The sequence below is a fragment of the Ylistrum balloti genome, unplaced genomic scaffold (genome assembly GCF_031769215.1).
Source record: "Ylistrum balloti isolate Yb309-2 unplaced genomic scaffold, AGI_CSIRO_Ybal_v1 Utg370892, whole genome shotgun sequence".
In the NCBI taxonomy this organism is placed as follows: Eukaryota; Metazoa; Mollusca; class Bivalvia; order Pectinida; family Pectinidae; genus Ylistrum; species Ylistrum balloti.
This window is the reverse complement of record NW_026782507.1, coordinates 610,417-633,262: the sequence shown is the minus strand read 5'-3', so window position 1 is coordinate 633,262 and position 22,846 is coordinate 610,417. Positions and strand designations below refer to the sequence as shown.

At 35.6% G+C, this 22,846-nt stretch overlaps 1 protein-coding gene across 1 annotated transcript; it reads right to left on the bottom strand.

The window, feature by feature from the left end:
* Positions 1-2,967: 2,967 nt before the first annotated feature.
* Positions 2,968-21,988, bottom strand: LOC132559337 (uncharacterized). Its single transcript, XM_060223950.1, has 2 exons — positions 21,868-21,988; positions 2,968-6,566 (listed from the first exon to the last, which is right to left on the bottom strand). The coding sequence occupies exons 1-2, from the start codon at positions 21,986-21,988 to the stop codon at positions 2,968-2,970; spliced, it is 3,720 nt and encodes a 1,239-aa protein (XP_060079933.1).
* Positions 21,989-22,846: the final 858 nt, after the last annotated feature.

Below are 22,846 nucleotides of genomic sequence, written 5' to 3'. Positions count from 1 at the left end.
AGCGAAATTGGAGATTCTTTTCACCGACACATCCTGGTAAAGAAAGAAATTGTCATATCATAATTATTCTGAGCCATAAATTTGGACCCTATCTTAGTCTTATAAATGTTTTACTTCATAGCTTTAAGAAGCTTTATCGTATACATTTAAGCTATTAATATTAATTTCTCAAACATATCAATCATGTAAGCAGTACACAACATAGCCGGGGAAAACCTGTAAATTTTGTGTAACAAGACTGTTATGTTCTGATGGATTCGTAATTCAAATGTACACTGGCAACAATACTTAATCATAGAAGGACTTTTTTCCTTCTTCAAATTTAAGAAGTAAATGAATTACGTGATGTCTCATTCCGACTTTTTATAAAATTTTGTCCAGTTACTTCCTGAAATAAGACTTATGAATTAGAATCTGTTGTCATACATAAAATTTACCAGGAAACCATTAAAAATAAATAAACTTTTACGACTTCAAATTGTTTATCCTTTTTTCGTGTTGTAACATGACGATAAATAAACAGATTTAAAAAAGTTTTAGGGAATGAAATAATTAATTACTCTGGAGGGAACCAAATGAGTGGAATGAGATAACTGAATTGACTGTATTTAATTGGCTTAAAAAAGAAACGCAATTGGAAATGTGGTAAAGACACCATTACCTGACAATGAAATATGAAGCAGATATTCTCTATCTCTGAAAATAATGTTTGGTGGAAGACCCAGCCGATACCAATTCTAAAACTTTAGTGACCATGTCTGTATGCATTCAATTTTTGTTACTTAACTGAAATATTATTTAAAATAAAACCTGGATATTAGCCAAAACATTTGTCGTATCATAAAGCAGATAAGTCTACTTATGTGTAAATAGGATGGTTCTGTAGTGCAGATCCAGCGGATGCCTCTGGACCGTATCAAACATGACAGCTGTACACAGATCAGGACTCAATGTCTGTCTTCTTTGCCAATCTTAGTGGGAGGACAGACACAAATTTTGAAGGTCACTAAAAAGGTCATCCAAGTGTCTCCATCAACATGCATTTCCTTCACACTAAATCATATTTCTTCTTATCTAATGACTTTTAAGTATAGAAGTTGTGGGCTTTCTTACAAATTATCAAATGTAATTCAATATCTTTTAATGGTATGATCATCAAAAAAACCAAAAAAAAAAAAAACCCCCTAGATTTAAAGTAAGTTGCAAGGTTTTTAAATAACCTTAGATAACGCCTATCTATCTTCTGAAATATCTGAATAGTTCTATGATATGACCCATACTATTGCAGTACATTCTTTATCATGTCTTGTATCTATAGCATATCACCTAACTTGTCCATCACATATCAAGTAATGTTATCCACAGCATATCATGTAATTTATCCATAGCATATCATGGCATATCATGTAATTTATCCATAGCATATCATGTAATTTATCCATAGTGTATCTTGTAATTTATCCATAGCATATCATGTAATTTATCCATAGCATATCATGTAATTTATCCATAGCATATCATGTAATTTATCCATAGCATATCATGTAATTTATCCATAGCGTATCATGTAATTTATCCATAGCATATCATGTAATTTATCCATAGCATATCATGTAATTTATCCATAGCATATCATGTAATTTATCCATAGCATATCATGTAATTTATCCATAGCGTATCTTGTAATTTATCCATAGCATATAATGTAATTTATCCATAGCCTATCATGTAATTTATCCACAGTCTATCACGTAATTTGAGATAACTAGTCCTTTTTCTGCCAAGTTAGGATAAAGGATTTAATTAACAGTAGACTGTTCTTACACTATCTTCACACAAACATATGCCTTTAATGGTCTTAAACAAGTTTCAGGTATGAAATGAAGTTATTTTTCTGTTTATAATAATACAAGAATAAAATTGCCATTGAATTATCAATGAAATCTGTTGAATCTGACCCCCTTAATATTCAGAATTCTTCTTGAATCTAGCATCACACTTTATGTATATGATCAAATTTCTTTGAAAACAAATAACGTTTTGTATTGCACAGATTGTTGATTAGGGCTTATTCTGCTGTAACTACCACTTAATGACCTCACAAATGAAGTTTTTGAATGTCGCTTTTGAGCTGACTGAAATTATATCAAATTTTGATGAAAACAAAAACCCTTGATTCATACATTATGAAACATACATTGCTACATAGCATTACATTTGGTGCTAGTATCTTTAAACTAGAAACATTTTGCATAAAATGTTTGACTGTTTCAGAGTTTTGCACCAGTAGACATAGTACAAATGCCATGACCCTGAGCAGATGGAATTCTTACTAAGAAGAAAAACTGAAAACCAAATATGCATTGAAGATCTCCTATCCCTTGAAATATTTCTGACACGACCAGAGCTTGGGACCACAATAATGAAAAAAAAAAAATTCAACGTTTCATGTTCTTGATTAATATCTTATCTCTCTCAAAACTTTCTTTAAAATATCTTAATTAAAAAATACGAAACAGCACATCACGGAAAATATGAAAATAATGTCAACGATAACTGCATTAATTTTTAGTTTTATAAATGGCTCTGACTAGACAATCAATGACTGTTAAGTACAATACTAGACTAATACGACTGACTAAATAGAGAGATACTGTGTTTTAATCGGGTCCATGTAATTCATTTAAGGTTCTGAGTCAATTTAAACTCGGATTTCAGTAAACAGCACTAGGATGTTAAACACCAGAAGGATACGACTAATAACTACAGGAAAATATCCACAAAACCAACTGTAACGTCTAAACTTTACATTACCCTTAAACTCAGGAATTCTATAAAAAAAAATATACTTATCAAAGTTAATGACAAAAACAATTGAAAACAAGAAAATGTTTGGCAGTGATATAAAAAGCACAATGGTAAAGAGAAAAGGTGAAAAAAATGGAGTTAAAATTTTGTAGATAAAGGTTATTTCCCCTTGCTAGCTAATTCATGTGCCATTTCATAGTATTTTGAGAACTTAGCAGTGTGATCAAGTGGGAGGTAGACATACGGGCTCATGTTGAATGCCTCTTTGATTCCATATCGTTTTACCGATGATAAATGACACCTACTAAGGTGGTAGCGATATGATCCTTTAGATGCGAAATGCCTGCTACATGCTGCACATCGGTACTCCGCAGTGCCGTCACTTTCACTACCACTATGTTGACTACCCTCGTGGTCCGAAAACCCATCTCGCTCTACAATGTCACTTGTGTCATCATCCTGGCCCTTTTTAAGGGACAGGTTGAGTGGCAGCCCCGAGTCAGGCGACTCAGACTGTCGGAGATATTTGATGGACTGAGATGAAGCGAGTAGTTTTGGAAGGTCTGTTTTGGTGATGAGTTTTTGCAAACTGTCGAGAGGATGTTCACTGTTAAGAGGTTGTCCATATACAAAACTGCTCAGAGAGTCAAGAGCTGAAGACCCTGACTGTGATTCTTTGGCTGGCCTCACGTCCTCCTCCTCACAATTGAGATATTTACTTGCCAAAGTTTCACCGTTTTCAGAATTGCCAGTGCTCTGTGATTCCTCATTGTCAATAGAGGGACTCACTGGCTTACGAACACTTTCACACATTTTTTCCAACTTTTTCAGATCATCCTTTGCAGTCGATACTGCAGAGGATGGCTGAAGACAAACATTCAGTGTATCCTGTACCTCACTTGTAGATTTTTTCACCGATCCATTGTTACGAGGTTCATCTTGTTGAAAGTATTTTCTATATTTCTCGAAGCGATATAGTGCTCCGTGTTTATGTTCTCTGTCGTCACGGTAAACAGATGGCTTCAGGAGTGTTTTCTCACCGGTATTGAACACCATGTTTCCCCTGTGGTAGTCAAATTTTGAGGAAAAACTCTTTTGAATGAACGATTCCATGGCTTTTAGTGCAGAATTATCTTCCATGTTCTCCATCGCCCTGCCTGGGTCAATAATATCAAGGTTCTTGGCTGAATTTGTGGTACTTACTACTTTCGAATTATCTGATAAGTCACATTCCATCTCCTTTTCCTTTTTCACTTTCACATTTTTCAAATCCTTTTCTTGCTCTGAAGGGTCTTCATGGTCCTCTGTGACTTTCACTGGACTTTTCTTTGAGGAGTCATCCAATTTGTCTTCCATGACAAGTGGTGTCATTGGAAGAGGTGATGTGACTTCTTTTTCCTTTTCATTGACCTTGACCCTGTCTTTATCTATTTCAGGTGATGGTAGAGACATGTTTTCATCAGACAGTTCCTTAAGAACAACATTGTTTTTGCTTTCCTGTTGTCCATCATCGCTTGCCTCTTTTGTGTTATTTTCATTGTGGGATTTGTCATCACTTTCACTACTTTCAGTTTCTTTGGATTTGTCGGAGGTATTCAGTGCTTTCTGTTTGTTGAGAGACAAGTCTAGTTCCTGTATATCTGGCTTAGTGTCCATCTCCTCCTCTGAATCATCTGGTTTATCGAACATAGATGCAGTCTCTTCATCTACATCATCTAATTCCTGAGAATCATGGGATTTCTCTGACTTAATGGAACTTATTTCGTCCTTGAACAAACTCATGCGTGATCTTTCAAAATCAGCCTGCTTCGTGCGAAGACAGAGCCTCACATGTTCAACAAAGTATTGAGTCTCTATGCGGTCCCCACAGTTCTCACAACTGATTGTGCTGTCTTCTGGAGTTTCACTATCGGGGCTGTCAGTAAAGTGGCGGTGGCCATTGATTGGAGGAGTCACCGGATGACTTAGACATTTACGTTTGTAATTCAGAAATGACGCTACATTAGGATTTCCAAGACCTTCAAAACTCTCTTCATCACTGTAATATCGCTTCCGTCGACCACGGAAGGCAAGATCATTGAGATAATTGTGGGACCGAAGAATATTTTTCTTGTGATGACCAGACATGATCATGTGATTCGCCAGGCCTTCCATGTCACTAAATGTACTGTTACAAACCTTACACTTAAATATACATTCACGGTCCATTTCCCGGTCACAGTATGCCGAACACTTGTGTGACCGTCGCCCATGCTCAGAACTGACAATTTTGGTGTAATGTTGTGTCTGCATCATGTGAACAGTCAGAAGCGGTAGAGACTTGAAAGATTCTCCACACTGCATACAGCGTAGAATCCTCTTGGTGTGCTCGGACTCCTGGTTCAACCACATGTCCTGACCTCTCACCAGTTTGGGGTATTCCATAATGGCTGCCTGCTTGTTACTGGCAGGGGCATGTCCAGTCTCTTGTAGATGTATACTCAAACCATACAAAGTGTTGTAAGTTTTTAGACAAGTGCATCTGTGCATTGTATACTTACAGTCATCTTCATTATCATCACATTCGTTCCCTTTCAATGTTATATTGGAATTCATATCTGTATCATGTGACAACGGAGAAGAATCATTTTCCGATCTTGAAGATTTTGATTTCTCTACGTTTTTCTCCAGCCTAGAGGAATGATTAGGACTATGAATCTGCGGTGACTTACCTACACTACCAACATGTGATTTCTTGACAACATTGGAATTTTTCACCTGATTACTACAGTTTAAATGCATAGAACTATGAGATTTGGATATGTCTGATACCGCTGGCAGAAGCCCGCTGATGGGCTTCCTAACCGACCGCATGTGCAGATTTCCTCCGAAGCGTTGCTGAAGACTCTGCAGAGTTGACGGCACATCATGTCCCCCAGTTGAAGAAGAATGATGCCCTCCTGTGGAATGATGCCTTCCAGAAGAATGATGTCCATTAGAACTACTTTTGTACTGAGACTTACTAGCACTACGATCACTTTTGTCACTTGCCTTCTTGGACAAGTCCAGGGGCTGTTCCTCTAAAAGCGTCCTTGATGATGGAGAGGTGGACACACGATGGGGATGGTGGATTGAGGAGGGTGATTTGGCTGAAGCTGCTGTAGAAGGGGTATATGGGGCAGAATAAGTCTTTGGTAGTTTATTTGAGTACATTTTGGCTTTAGCCATTGTCTGCTTTGGGTGTGTTGGTGCATTTTTTATGACCGACATTGCTGAGAGAGTCATTGGAGGTATTGGAAACTTTGTAGGAAAAAATCCATCTTTAAAAAGTTTTTTTGGTGGCGTGTGTTGTTTCTTTTGGAGAAACAGAGGCAAAGGGTCCTGTCTCATGAGGCGTTGTAGAGGAGGTGTCTCAGGTCTGGAAGGAGGGGTGGAAGAGTTCTTGTTCTCCTCATCCCCCTCCTTTTTCATGCCAGACAACTGTCTCTCCTCTTTAACAGGAGACACTATGTCATCCATGTGATGTGGCATGGTGTCTGAGGACATAGGGGACTTGCCTACATCAGCATTTGAATCTTTACTCTCAATGTCTTCTTTCTCTTCCTTCTCCTCCCCCTCAACTGGAATCTCCTCACTTGTCTTCTCTACCACCTCCTTGTCCCCATCCTCACTCTCCACACCTCCTGTTTCCTTTAAACTGTTGTCATCATTCATATCATTGTCTTTGTCCTCTCCAATTCCTTCATTTTCTCCACTCTCACATCCATTTTCTTCATTTGCTGAAAAACACGAAAACAGATATCAGATACAAAAATACTTGATTGTGTTGAACTATAAACATAAAAATGTCTATAAGACATGAAAATCAACGCTTCTTAACGCAAACCAGAATCTGATTGGGTGTTAAACTCTGTGCCTTGATATATGGGGTAAATAGGAATCAAATATATAGAGAGGATCTCAAGACATGACATCCTTTGGAACTCGACATGATGCCACAAGACTGACAAAGAACTTGGGTAACACTACAAGTACGTGTCCTTAATATGATATGGTTGTGAAGAGGGGAAATAAAAGTATAGGTACTGAAAGTGAGTCTAATATAGACAGAGGGATGTCTTTGTTTTAACAAATACAGTCCCTGAAATCCTTTAAGTGCACCTTCATCATTTTAATCTACCAGAAATATGAAATAGTTGCTGTGAGACACTGCACTTTCATTAATTCAGGGACTAAAATCTAAACTGATGAAGATGTAGGTCAAAAAATATTAAATTAGGTCACAGTGAAATGTCTTTTAATGTCAAGAAATGAATCAAACAAACACACATAAACAAAATCTAGAATGCAGTAACAAACATAATCCAGAATGATTGATTTTATTAATAATACAGCAGAGATGTCAGAGCATCTGATATGTATGAAAGATCAGGCATGCTTTTCATAACTGAACAATATGTGTAGCCACTGTGCTGCTTTTTATAATTAGATGACATCTGTTTTGTCAGAGCTACAAAGGTACCACTGACTCTATAGTCAAGTCAGCCAAAATCCTAAAATGTATAGTTTATTTCATGTTTTTGTGTTTAAAAAAGCTCAAAATTCCTGTTTTTCATTATTTTTTTGCTGTTGACAAATTTCAACAATTTAATTCCCGCCAACATTAACGTCGAGCTAAATCTTAACATACAGATAGATGCTAGATTTTACAACAGTATGAAGCTGACATTGCTACAACAATTTTGACTGAGGTTTGGGTCTGCCTGTGAACTGTCAATGTCACTTTTAAATAATTCTCATGATTTCTCTCGAGGACAAAAAAAGACCATCGACCTCAAATCAAACCTATATAATCAACAACTTTTTTGTTATAATTTGAGAAAAAAAAAAAAAAAACTGATCTGATATTTGATTGTGATTTTTGAGTGATATGGAAAAAATGCAGACACTTCATCTGATCGATGATGACTTTGTTCTTTATGCATTACAGCTGGGTTTTAAACAAAACACATTTCATCTGAATCATATCTTGGAAAAGGATTCGGGTATATACATATAGCTATATATTGATCTAATATGATGTTCAAAATTACTTCAGATTTATAGATTTTATAGTTCAAACTTTAAGACGTGTTTTAAAATTCTATGTCTGTGTTTCTGTTAAACTCTTGTATTTATTTCTATAAATGATATTATATAGCTTAATTATTACAATTTTTTTACAAGTAACAAGACAAGGTGAAAATAAGTAATTTTTACATCAAGATTTTGTTAAAATTTTGAAAATTTGAACCAATGAATTAAACAGCCTATACACCAATTGCAACACAAGTCACAAGATTTCTATCACTACAACAGTTGCTCAAATGCCGCCTTTTGAAAACTAATATATTATCAATATAAATACCTTCTGATATCATGCAAGAAATTTAGATTTTGGTCCATTACACTTTAAATTGACCATGTAAAGTACAAACTGTATGCATAGGATGCTCGTAAAAACTAATACTGATGGAGCTGGTGAACTTAGATGTGAATATTTAATGCATTAATCATGTCCACCCCTTGCTGGAGTAAACACCCATAAAAACATGTCCACAAGGTAGAGTTTATACCCAACAGTAATAAAGGCACTATCGTAAATCACCACCAGGTTTGATGTATGTAGTCCACCACAAGTGTTAAGTAAGGACGAAGAAAATTTCTGGTTTAGAAATATAGTTCTCCATAGAATTATTTCATGACAAGACTTAAGTCACTTTATTTTTCTTTTTTCAACCTCATTTTTGTATTTTTGTTTCCTTAAATCTTGATAATGAAACATTCATGCTAAAAATTCATTAAATTTACTAGACACTTTATTTTCGAGAACATCCATTTTTTTCACCTCATATTTTTGATTTTTGTTTCCTCAAATCTTAGTATTGAAATATTTTTGTTAAAATCAGTTAATTTATTTTATTTTCAAGGAACATTCTCTTTTTTCAGCTTCATTTTTGTCTTTTTTATTCCTTAAATCTTCATATCAAAACATTTTTGCTGATATTCAATAGATAAAAAGACACTTTTTGTCAGTAGGGATTATTGTTGATTCTTGTGATTGTATTCCTGAACAGAATGGGGAAGTTTTTACTATTCCTATATTATTGTCATGAATTCACAAACAGTGGCATACAATGTACTAACATGGTTTGTCAGAATAAATACAATGTTTATCAACCTTAGGGTAAGTCAACTCGGCAGTTGACACCTAGCATTATCACAGCATTGCATACATACTTACAATACCACACTACTGAATCTTACAAAAAAAAAAAAAAAAAACCCAGGTATGATAATTTATGTTTGTCCACAGACATACATGGCGATAAAAGGGAGAATGTTTTAAGACTGGTACTTAAATCAGAAGACAAACAGGATATGATTTTTGTCAGAGTTGTCCCTTTTACTACAAATGACACCATGCAAAAAGAAACAATTTTGATGATCAAAAGAGAATCAGCTCTACTACAGGAGATGAGAGATTGATGTACTTTTAGGCGCTGTCAAATATCATCTCCTTCACACACTGCCTTATATTGTATATCACCAGTTTCATTTTACCACATAAACGTTTCCTCATTATGTTTTACTGCTAAACTGCATCAATAAATCTACATGGCATGTTCCCAAATAAATGTTTGTGTAAATATGAAGAAGATAAATCAGTCAAAATTGGGGTAAATTTGAGTCAAAATTAACTAATTTATGAGTAATAACTAATATTGGGGCCTCCAACTATTGCATAATTATCACTGTCCATTTAAGCAACACTAAAGCAGTAATAATTTAACATTTCGCCCCAGAACCTGCCAATCAAACCCTGTTAATATTGTTATATCCTTCTCTATACGTACATACATTGTGTCCGGGAGTGCGTCCATAATGATGAAATTTGACAGTGCCCTGACAATCAGATGACAATTTGACGTACTTTACACTATTGGCCTTATCAAACAACTGACTGCCTAGGTGATTACCACTCACAAACACCTAATAATGATGATGAGGTTCAAAATTAATTCTAAAAATGTCTCTTAGATAGCAATAATTTTCATACTTTTCCCATTAAGTGCAAATCTGCATTTCCATCTGTGTGATAAACAGTATAAAGACTGACTCAGGTAATCAACAATCTGTATACCAGGTAAACTTAATACAAATATGTTGTATCTAAATTTATTCCCTGGAATTTTATTTGTCAAAGTTTGAATATTTTCTAAACTTGTAATGCAACCCTTTTTTTTCTATTATCACTCTGAATTAGCATTTGTTTTGGGTACAAACATGATTTTAGAATATTGGTTATATATTGACAAGTAAGTACTAAGTCATGTCCATATTGATAGTTAACCGACAAATCAGATAAATTTTGAAAACAAACATCAAGAACACACTGACAGGTAACCGGTATATCAATATACACACTGACAGGTAACCGGTATATCAAGAACACACAGACAGGTAACCAGTATACCAGGTACACACTGACAGGTAACCGGTATATCAGGTACACACTGACAGGTAACCGGTATATCAGATACACACAGACAGGTAACCGGTATATCAAGAACACACAGACAGGTAACCAGTATATCAGGTACACACTGACAGGTAACCGGTATATCAGGAACACACAGACAGGGAACCAGTATATCAAGAACACACAGACAGGTAACCAGTATATCAGGTACACACTGACAGGTAACCGGTATATCAATATACACACTGACAGGTAACCAGTATATCAGGAACACACAGACAGGGAACCAGTATATCAGGTACACACTGACAGGTAACCGGTATATCAGGTACACACAGACAGGTAACCAGTATATCAGGTACACATAGACAGGTAACCAGTATATCAGGTACACACAGGTAACCAGTATATCAGGTACACACAGACAGGTAACCAGTATATCAGGTACACAACGACAGGTAACCAGTATATCAGGTACACACAGACAGGTAACCAGTATATCAGGTACACACAGTTAACCAGTATATCAGGTACACACAGGTAACCAGTATATCAGGTACAGACGGGTAACCAGTATATCAGGTACACACAGGTAACCAGTATATCAGGTACAGACAGGTAACCAGTATATCATGGTACACACAGGTAACCAATATATCAGGTACATACAGACAGGTAACCAGTATATCAGGTACACACAGGTAACCAGTATATCAAGTACAGACGGGTAACCAGTATATCAGGTACACACAGGTAACCAGTATATCAGGTACACACAGGTAACCAGTATATCAGGTACAGACAGGTAACCAGTATATCAGGTACACATAGACAGGTAACCAGTATATCAGGTATACATAGACAGGTAACCAGTATATCAGGTACACAACGACAGGTAACCAGTATATCAGATACACACTGACAGGTAACCAGTATATCAGATACACACAGACAGGTAACCAGTATATCAGGTACACACAGACAGGTAACCAGTATATCAGGTACACACAGACAGGTAACCAGTATATCAGATACACTGAGACAGGTAACCAGTACATCAGATACACTGAGACAGGTAACCAGTATATCAGAAACATAGAGACAGGTAACCAGTTTATCAGATACTCACAGACAGGTAACCAGTATATCAGGTACACACAGAGAGGTAACCAGCATATCAGGTACACACAGACAGGTGACCAGTATATCATGGTACACACAGGTAACCAATATATCAGGTACATACTGACAGGTAACCAATATATCAGATACACACAGACAGGTAACCAGTATATCCGATACACACAGACAGGTAACCGGTATATCAGGTACACACAGACAGGTAACCAATATATCAGGTACACACAGACAGGTAACCAGTATATCAGGTACACACAGACAGGTAACCGGTATATCAGGAACACACAGACAAGTAACCAGTATATCAGGTACACACAGACAGGTAACCAGCATATCAGATACACACAGACAGGTAACCAGTATATCAGGTACACACAGACAGGTAACCAGTATATCAGGTACACACAGACAGGTAACCAGTATATCAGATACACACAGACAGGTAACCAGTATATCAGGTACACACAGACAGGTAACCAGTATATCAGATACACACAGACAGGTAACCAGTATATCAGGTACACATAGACAGGTAATCAGTATATCAGGTACACACAGACAGGTAACCAGTATATCAGGTACATAATGGCAGGTAACCAGTATATCAGGTACACACAGACAGGTAATCAGTATATCAGGTACACACAGACAAGTAACCAGTATATCAGGTACACACAGACAGGTAACCAGCATATCAGATACACACAGACAGGTAACCAGTATATCAGATACACACAGACAGGTTATCAGTATATCAGGTACACACAAACAGGTAAGCAGTATATCAGATACACACAGACAGGTAACCAGTATATCAGATACACACTGACAGGTAACCAGTATATCAGATACACACAGACAGGTAACCAGTATATCAGATACACACAGACAGGTAACCAGTATATCAGATACACACAGACAGGTAACCAGTATATCAGACACACACAGACAGGTAACCAGTATATCAGATACACACAGACAGGTAACCAGTATATCAGATACACACAGACAGGTTATCAGTTGATCCAGTAGAAATTGACAGGGAAGCAGAATATCAGTAAAAGAGGTAAATCAGACAAAAATAATTGATAACCATATAATCAGCACTGTATCAAAGATATCATACCTGTAAGTATATGTAGGTAAGTAAAATCATCTCAAATGTTAGGTAATATCATATTACATACAGGTATTCAGGTTAACGACCACATAGGTTAGGAAACACATGTAAAGTTAGCTATGTCAAGTTAAACACAGGTTAGGTAATCTAGTTGTATATTATGTCTAGTTATTAACATATTAGATAAATAATTTATATACCAATCAGGTTTGTTGTGTCATAAATTAATTACTTGTTAGATTTCTTATATATGTCAGACTTCTTCATGTGCTCTATATATTATACAATATTTAATTTAATGCAGATCATGTCGGTTTTTTGTCAAGCAGCCTACAATCGAGAGAAAAAAATTCTGTCATATGATATACTGGTCAATGTTTTTTTTATATAAATAACAATTAAAATGTTTTAATGTCTTTACTTAACAAAAAAAAATGACGGTAGTTTATTCCAACTCATTATGTAAAAGATCACAATTATTTCAAACAACATTTCATCAATGTCATTTACATCAATAAATCAATATTCACTTGAATAAAATGATATAAAAAATATTGAATCAATTTTTTTAATCAACACCAACATTAAAGAGTTGACATATTATTTTAAATTGGAAAAAAAAAAAAATGTAAACAAAATGACCAAACCCCCAAAAACCAAAAAAATATGGATAGGATAGCAGTATATACAGTACTTAAAATTATGAGGATTGTTCTAATATATAGCATAAACAAGATAGTTTTAGGAGATCAAAATTGAAATAAACAAATAAAAAGTAAAGATATGTGACTTGATTTAGTAAACACAGGAGACCTACTTTATGGCTGGTGAACAAGTCTTGTATTGATCTTGTATGTACAAACATGTGTGGACGGTTTACAATCATAGCCTTTGTGTACATCAACAACACCATACCACAAATCACATCTACATCACCACAGTCAAACAAACCTGGCATCATGCTCGAGTATCACACCTCTGTAATATCACAAATCAGACATTCTCCTAAGGAAATCGGCAGAGCTTGTCACATATCAACACATCCATGTACAATGCTGGAGTGAATCGTCCCTGGTACCAGATAAATGCTTATAGCCGTCTTATTGTTTTTCCTGTCCTGTACATTTTTTTCTATAATATATGTGTGAGATATTCTGTATCACTGGATAGGTGATCTCTATATCAAACACTCTGACTGATAGGTGGAGAAGGCCGTCTAATGGTATATATCATAATTGTACAATACCAGCTAACAAGGCCCTAAACGTTTTGTTGAATCACGGTACACTCAATGACGGCCGTCACGTCTCATCTCTCGCCTGTCATCAAGTCCTGATACACACATTCATCTGAGGGGGAGTGGGAAGGGGGGTACTAGTTATGGTCGCTCACCTGCCCCAGAGACCAACAGTAGCAGCATATCTATTTGACAGCCTCCCGTATAACAGACACGTCCAGGTGTGTAGACATCAGTGTAACCTGTCCTACTCTACCACACAGTAGTCAAACCTTACAAACATACTGTTAGTACTCTCTACATATCCTACCTTGACAAAAAAAAAAATTATCATAGTTTATACATGTAGCTTAAAAACCCTACATAATTCATCACCTGAATGTATTTGTTGTACGTTCCTATTTTCTCAATCTAACCAAAACACCAGTGTTAGTTTCTTTTGGGGATATGTGTCAAGCCTATTCTCGTTAATATGATAAATCACCACCAACCCATACCAAGTCATATAATCTTTAAACAAATCTCACACTCCACCAGGTTTTTATCCACACATTTATCCCTACCTCAATCTTCTGTCTTTTTCCCTGGGAAGGTGTCCTTTGCTAGGGTAATGATAAATTGTGAGAGTACCCGACTCTTGGCTATCACACAAAGCGTGCACTATTAAACAAGAACCAGCTGCATTGGGTCCCTGTGAGTGCTTTGTTTCAGTCGTGGTAGTTTTCACCTGTCAATAATCGTAAATTTCAGCCTTTTGAGTTGACATATTAAATCAGTTGACAGGATGACCATAGGCGAGATATATTGATTTTCTGTAAGCATTGCTGCCTGTCAGACTCAAGTGCTTCTCACCCAGGGGAGTCTAAAGGTATTAAATGTACCAATCATTAACTTAATTCTCACATTTTTATTTCTTTTCTTTTCACGAGTTTGATTTAAAAATCTCTAACAATCAATGCAAATATAAAATAGAATTTTACAACAGAGATCAAATTTGTTTTTTTTTAGAAAGCGATTTAGTGTGGAGACTCGCAGACTGAACAGCTTTCACAATGTTATCAGACAGTTGTACAGTTAATGGATTTTGTTCAATTTTTTTCTTCAACAAATATTTGTCTTTCACAAAACATGGAAGTAGTAACTATAACATTGATATTTAAATGAATGCTGAAAATTTACTCAGTTTTAACGCACATTATAACTGTTTAAAATTCACAAAGATAAAAGGATTTTCTGGTTGTAGATTTGCTAAAAATATGAAGTAAGGCTTTTATATTTGAATGGGAAAAAAAATTAAAATGTTGTCTTTCTCTTGCATACCATGATAATGCACCTTCCAGATATAATAGGCTGACCTGGTTTTGACACTGTAGAGTTTCAATGGGTCTTTAATTCAGCGTGTGAGATCATTTGAATTTTAAAAAATCTCTTTGATGAATATTACGGAACAATGACATGTATAAATCAAATATCAGAAACCTGTCACACACACTCTGCCGTCACAAACTTAACTATTATGCAAAGAATTTTTTTTTTTATTTCATAGCATATTACCCCCACTCGAGACTTTTCATACACTATAAACGCCAATCAAAAATATCAATATATATAAATATATATATATATATATATATATATATAAAAATATACTACAGTTGATATATATATCTATCTTATCTAATACTGAATAAAAGTGTATAATCATTTTGAAGTAGGTTGATTAAACAGAAGACAGCCTAGTGTCCAAGATCTATTATCAATAATCATATTTTGAAGTCGCGATAAGAATCTGGTTTGATAATCATCCAAAGATACTACCCCTGAGCTCACCCCACCTGTGCGAACTCCACGGTGCTACGTCAGGGTAATTTATTAACATAGTATGACTCGACTAAGTGATTGGAGGCAGATGCTTGGGTGGATGGATTCAGTAAAGTACCCTTAGCCCTGGAAAGGCTAGGTGGGGGAAATGGATGATTTAAATCTGTCACAGCACAAAAAGGACCTGTCAAGAATCGCGCTGATTTATTATGAGCCGATATTAAGAAACATGAATTTACCTGAGTGTGTAAAGGGACCGATGACATGAATGAAGGACGGCTATCAATCCTGAGCCACTATTTCATTAAATGAAACTTGATACGAAGCTATTGTGACGAATCAAGTTTTATGGCGGAGTATGTGACAAATTATATGGTGTGTGTTTTGGCTGGTGTACAGCGTAGGGTGACAATCAATCAGTCCAAGTATGTCCACCCCTTGTGTGACAGCTCATTGCATTAGGGGCACACCAGCTGACACGAAAAATAGGGGACCCAAAGGAAACAGGACATTGGAAGGCCTACGTCATACAGGGGCAGTAATATTCCAGCTGAAACAGGATGTAGGAGGGCCAATTTCATACAGGGGCAGTAATATTCCAGCTGAAACAGGGTGTAGGAGGGCCTACGTCATAAAAGGGCAGTAATATTTCAGCTAAAACAGGATGTAGGTTGGCCAATTTCACACAGGGGCAGTAATATTCCAGCTGAATCAGGGTGTTGAAGGGCCAATTTCATACGGGGCAGTAATATTCCAGCTAAAAAAGGGTTTAGGAGGGCCAATTTCATACAGGGGCAGTAATATTCCAGCTGTAACAAACTCTAAGAGGGCTTACCTAATACAGGAGCAGGGATACTCTAGCTGAAACTGGGTGTAGGAGGGCCCACCTGAAATGAGGTGTTTGTGCACCTTATAATAGGGTAGGGATATTCCAATTGAAACATGTTGTAAAAGGGCCACCTCAAATAGGGGCAGGGATATTTATGCTTATATATGACGACATTAAAGGGACAAAATGAAATGGTAGTGTGGAAAACAAGGGCACATAACTCCAGATCAGGATAGGAGGCAGCTGACAAAAGATGAAGGGTATAAACCTACTGAGAGAGCAAGAATCATCAAAAGGTGGTATGAGCAGGTGAAATAATGGAGGGAGTGAGACACAATCTAATATAATGGGGTCATTGAGAACAGTTGTTCCTGTAGGGACAAGGCCAAAGCACCACACACGAGGGGCAGGGGTCATATCAGGTTGTATACTAATCCCTACAGGAAAAGGCACACTGCACTAGAGATCCGGGATGCAATGGGCACAATTCACTGTTGGGGGTTGAAGGGTATACCTGTCGATATAAATAGATTTAATAAACCAATCAATACCTGAGTTACTTCCCTTGTAAGACTAGATATTGATATGGATAAGCACAAGTTAGGGGTAAAGGTAAAATATTTCGTAAAATTGAATATGATTTGAGATGTTTTGTTCAAATTTGACGAAATGCAAATTGGGCTGAATATACATCTATATAGCAGTTCCAATGTATAACATTAAATGCCTTATTTTTAAAAAATATATATCTCCCAAAGTCAAGTCTATCTGTTTGACAGTATGATTCCAATTAATGTACCCTCATCCGTCTCCGAACCAAAAAGAGAGAGAGAGTGAGAAAGAGAGCGAGGGAGGAAAAAAATCTGAAGCGTCTCTGGAAAGGGAAGCAGACATTACAAATTTAGTGATTCCTTGCATAATCATTGCACAATACAACTTCTCCAGAGAGGCTGAAAAAGAAGGGGTGTTTATCAGGTAAAAGGCAGTATCTTTAATCTTCTTGCAATTACAAGACTTCCTGTGTGATTCATGTCTGGTAATGAACATCAACTTGGCAAGTGATTTATTGAGATTTTAAAATGATTTACTTTTTCATCGATTTGAAAAAATCCTGCAAGCCATCAATGAATTTGGCTTCATATATCATCTTAATTTTCAAATGGATCACTTCGTCCTAAAACAGACAAATCTTCGACATGTGTTTTCCAATTTCTCAAAATTTCTTTTTTATTTTTCTTTAAACGTCTTTCAACAACCCTTGGGTTATCCAATCAGTTGTGGACAGATAGTTCAATACTATTATAACATTATCTTGCCTTCCATAAATTGTACTTACACTGGGTAATAATTACGGTAGATGATAATTTCTGTTTCAGAAAAAAACCCTGATGCCTTGCCTCTATCAAATGACTTAATTGTAATATTATATAACCATGACTCTGACAATAATATTGGCATTCACACATCCACGATCTATAAACCACTACATAAATACCACTTAAATCAGAAAAACGACCTCAAATAGCCTTGAACAAGTATTTACACTGCTGATTTCTGGCCCAAGCGTGGTGGTATGTTGAACAGCATAATACGATGACTGTACATTAATTCGAAAAACAGTTTATTAATGTGAAAATACGAAAGTGATCATATTTCACCAAGTTAAAAAGCTTATTTCTCCAATGAAGTTTTATTACATTTTCATTTTATCTCATAATTATACTTTAATAACTATATTTCATCAAGATAGAAGAGTTTAATTTGGATAAATGATTTTCTCAAATTTGTGAAGTATTCATCTGTGAGGATCAAAGAGACTGTTGTCAATTGACTTCCCCTTAACTGAGCCCTGTGAATAGATACATAAACCACACTAATTGGATAATTAAGACAAAAATCATTACATGTACCAACAGCCAGTAATTTTAATTTCATTATCTCACTCCAGGCATTATATCACCACAACAATGCTCTCTTCCCTCTGTTTTCTTCTTCCATAATTAACACATGAATTTGATCCCCAAACGAAATGAAAAACTGATTGATTAATTGAAAACTTTGGCAGTCTATCCTATCATAAACATTGTATGTTTTATAAATGATAGGTTTACGCGGCTGTGAAGTCTATTCATGGGCGTTATTAACATATCTTATCAATAACTCGGTACTTTTCGGAACTATTCATGAAGTGAAAATTGTATACAGAATAAAGACTGATCTGTTCAAATCTTAAATATCTGATCGAGAATCTCATGTCCAGTCATCAATCACTGTTATCAAATTTAAAAGGATATAAGAGAAATCTTCAATATCACTGACCTTGGAATGATAGATTTATTGACAGGAGGGGCCTTGTTACCAAGGGAAACAACCAATAAAAATCAAGCTAACACTGTCATGGAGAGTTGTCACCAGCCATCTCTGTCATGACCAAATCGCGGTGGTTCTGCATGTCCTGATTTTTTTTTATTATTATGTAAACAGGCTGTCAAAAAGATAACATCAATCTGATATTTTGACTTTGGTCAGAATAAGATAATAAATCTATACTGAATCCAATTTTTTAAGAAGACTTTTATTTTCATTCAGACATTGACAGCAGCACAATTTCAAACAGTTTGCTATTTGCCCGAGTTCAACAGATTTATTGGACAAAACGGTTTTTATTGTGTGTTTGCATCTGTCATTGTTAACACCTTTTGTGCAATGTTTTTAGATTTTACCGAACAGATTTTTCCCATTGAAAAATCTGAAAAGTTGGCAAATAAATGACAAGAAGAAAAAGCGTAATTGTGTACTGTAAGAATTTTTGCTGTGAAGATAACTAGCCTTCAGAAAAGCTGTTGTGCTAACCTTAAAACCAATACATCACTACCTGTCACCTCCAAACATCCTGATGTTCACCATTCTTAAGGGATATTTCTACCTATATTTACCGTTTAAAACATAAATCACCCTTTCTCCGTCAACTTAGCTTTCAAGTTATTCCAGGGACTTGCATTTTTGAGGATACTTAAAGATTCTACGAAAAAAGAAAAAAGCTTTTATTTCTTTCTATTTTTCAACCATTTCTGTGATATGGTAATTAATCTCGACTTTAAGCCTTTCAATTCCTTTCTTGTGACAAAGTATATAGCCTTTTCATGATATAGCTTTTGACATTATAAACTCACAAACTTTCATAAGATGTCAAAAACAATGTGTATGTATGTCTATCATATTTACTTGTAACATATCAAGTCTGCGCCTGGTAAGCCTGTTGACTATATGCCTGTCACACTTGCTTATCTTCCTTTATTTGACAAACTTAAGAACTGCATATCGGTTTAATATTGCACTCAATTCTAATACCAAAATGTCACCATTTGTTTCAAACAGCATTTTGAAACAAACTCTTTTAAAATTTTACGATTTTAAAGTCACAAATGTGGCTTCTTGACTGCTACGGCTGTAAAAAAATATGATGACTTATACTTTATGTTTTGCTGTCAAAAAAGATTAGTATTTTGTCTATACAGTGAAAAATATATAACTCAAATACTTATGTAGTCAGAAAGTATGTACATTGCTCAACACTACAGTTAAACCCCACTTACTCAAACTCATGTTCCTCGAATACCTGCTATCGTGGAACTGGTTGCTTGGTCCTGACCGTGTTCTTACCTATTTCTTATCGTTTTCTTGGGACATTTCAATTAAATTAATTTTTCTTTTGATTCTATCAATCGTCATAAAAATTTTGTTCTACAGGGAGTTTGTCTCTGTGTGTAAGTCAATTTATGAAATGGTGCATATTAAGGTGCAGAACACAGTGAAGAAGTAAAAATGATTCACTTCAAACATTTGATAGTTTAAGAATTGTGTAAGATATTAGGCTTATATCACATTAATTACGTCTAAGTTTTGTACATGTACCCTCAAGTATGTTTATGTCTAGATCGTTCCCATCTTTACTGTTATTCCTAAAATTCTACTTCCCCGAGCTAAAAGTTTAAAATCATTCTGTTTTTCCTTGTGATATGGTGACTGTATGTATTGATCATTTGACTGTGTCTGTATTTAACACTGAAAGTCTTTTTTACATACACTAAGTGTTACAAACCATAATGACATGCTCTCCGCATAATTATTTTTAAAATATTACTCTAAATGAGTATGCTGCTGCTGTGAATTTCCATTTTTTTGTTTTTCAGTTTTTTACATTTCTCTCCTTTAAATTTTAGACAAATTTATGTCAGAAGTCATTCAAAATTTCAGAATAATCATAAATTGGAGTCGTCACAGAACTGTATATTGAATATATTGAATATATCATTCACAGACATGGATGGTTGGTACCTGACGATCTATGACCAACCTCTGAATACTGAAATAAGCTTAATCATCAAACTACTGACATGGCCCCAATAAGTTTGACGTAGCCAGGTTTTACTGTCTCTATATACCTGTCAATCACCCTTTTTCATAGTTGACACACCAAAATAAAGAACTTGTGAACACGATTTGCTCTGATCTTCAAAAATGCTTTCTTTTTCACTTTTCAGAATTTCTGAAGGAAAAGTTGGGCAGGTTGAGTGACAGTATAATTCTCGATTGGTTATGTATGAATTTCAGGTGCTAAAGCTGGATGGCTGCAAAGACAATCCATGGCCACAACAAGGTTGAATTGCGTGAAAGCCAATCCATCATGACAACAACAAGGTTGAACTGCTACAAAGCCAATCCATCGTGACAACAACAAGGTTGAACTGCTACAAAGCCAATCCATCGTGACAACAACAAGGTTGAACTGCTACAAAGCCAATCCATCATGACAACAACAAGGTTGAACTGCTACAAAGCCAATCCATCGTGACAACAACAAGGTTGAACTGCTACAAAGCCAATCCATCGTTGACAACAACAAGGTTGAACTGCTACAAAGCCAATCCATCATGACAACAACAAGGTTGAACTGCTACAAAGCCAATCCATCATGACAACAACAAGGTTGAACTGCTACAAAGCCAATCCATCATGACAACAACAAGGTTGAACTGCTTGAAGGACAATCCATCATGACAACATGAATGTTGAATGGCTACAAGACTAAATTCAGTGACAAAGATCACACTAAAACATTACAGAACCAATGAACCACACAGAAAACCTTGGGCATTATACTAATAGTTATTTAACCAGACTAAATAACTATGAAAGATTTCAACTTGAATTGGAAAAAAATAGTAATTGTGTAATCTACAGGATTTTCAATGTCTTCAACCCCCAAATCATTACAGTTCTTGAATATGAGTAATTTAGAGTAACTTAACAGAACAAGACAATGTGGCATTACTTACACAAACACATGGTACACATATAAGAGTCTTGATCAACATAAATGTGTTGAGTTTTTATTCAAAGCTGTGTACCTTTGTGACTCTGGTGTGAAAGTAGGCTGGGATCATTGACCAAAACCTGAGTATCTGTGAACTCCATGTCAGTGTTTTTGTTTGCCTGACCAGAAATACTTTCAGCAATGTCACGAGCCATGTCATGTGGCTCTGTGTCCCCGGAGTACCTGACTCTGACTACGCACATCCCCAGGTAGACCTGTGTGACTGCACATCACGGTCTAAAATTAACCTACAGTCATGACATAACAAAGAAACATTACCCTGACTCAAACCCACGATTTATGTATAACTATCGTGATAGAGTCAAATAATTCAGCAATCCAAATTAGTGCTATCAATCATACCAGGGTTATACAACACTAATGAGGTGAAAGACGTGCCTACCACTGCTTCATCCTGCTTCATCTACACCTAGCAATCTCATACTAACATAGGCTCCACATGTAATTATGAAATTAATAACATGAAGCTCAACTTAGATGGCAAATTACATAGACATATTTCATTCAATTTGTGGCTATTGGGAAATAACTAAATGTTATTTATTAAGATAAGAGAAAGTTTTTAAAACAGATTAACATATAAATATTCTGATAACTGTATAACAAGAAAACCTTGACTCTTTGTAAACCTAAATCAAATCGAGAAATTCTGTCGTAGCCTGTTGTCAGTAAAATATTCTAAAGTTTGAGGTGGACAAAGTCTCACTTCTCTCAATCACCAAGTTTATCCTAGTATTACTGACCCCAGCCAAAATTTGAACTCTAACCTCTCTGTGACATAGGTCAAAGTTGGATGATCTTATTTAAGCAACAAATTGTTTTCTGAAGTAATTATTTTCAATGTAAGGATAAGTGACCTGTCGGTAAATCCCATGGCAGTTTTCCCAAAGAAACAGCTGGCAATTATACCAAGAACATTAAGAAAATACTTTATGATTTAAAGTTACATGACCAAAATAATTTTGGGCAATATGTTATATATATTTCATTAT

Bases quoted from the DNA above. Each gene is read 5' to 3' on its own strand.
- LOC132559337 (XM_060223950.1), bottom strand. From the start codon at position 21,988: ATGGCTCGTGACATTGCTGAAAGTATTTCTGGTCAGGCAAACAAAAAC. The intron at 6,567-21,867 runs GTACACAGCTTT...CGTGTTTTTCAG, and splicing joins TTCACACCAGAGTCACAAAG to CAAATGAAGAAAATGGATGT.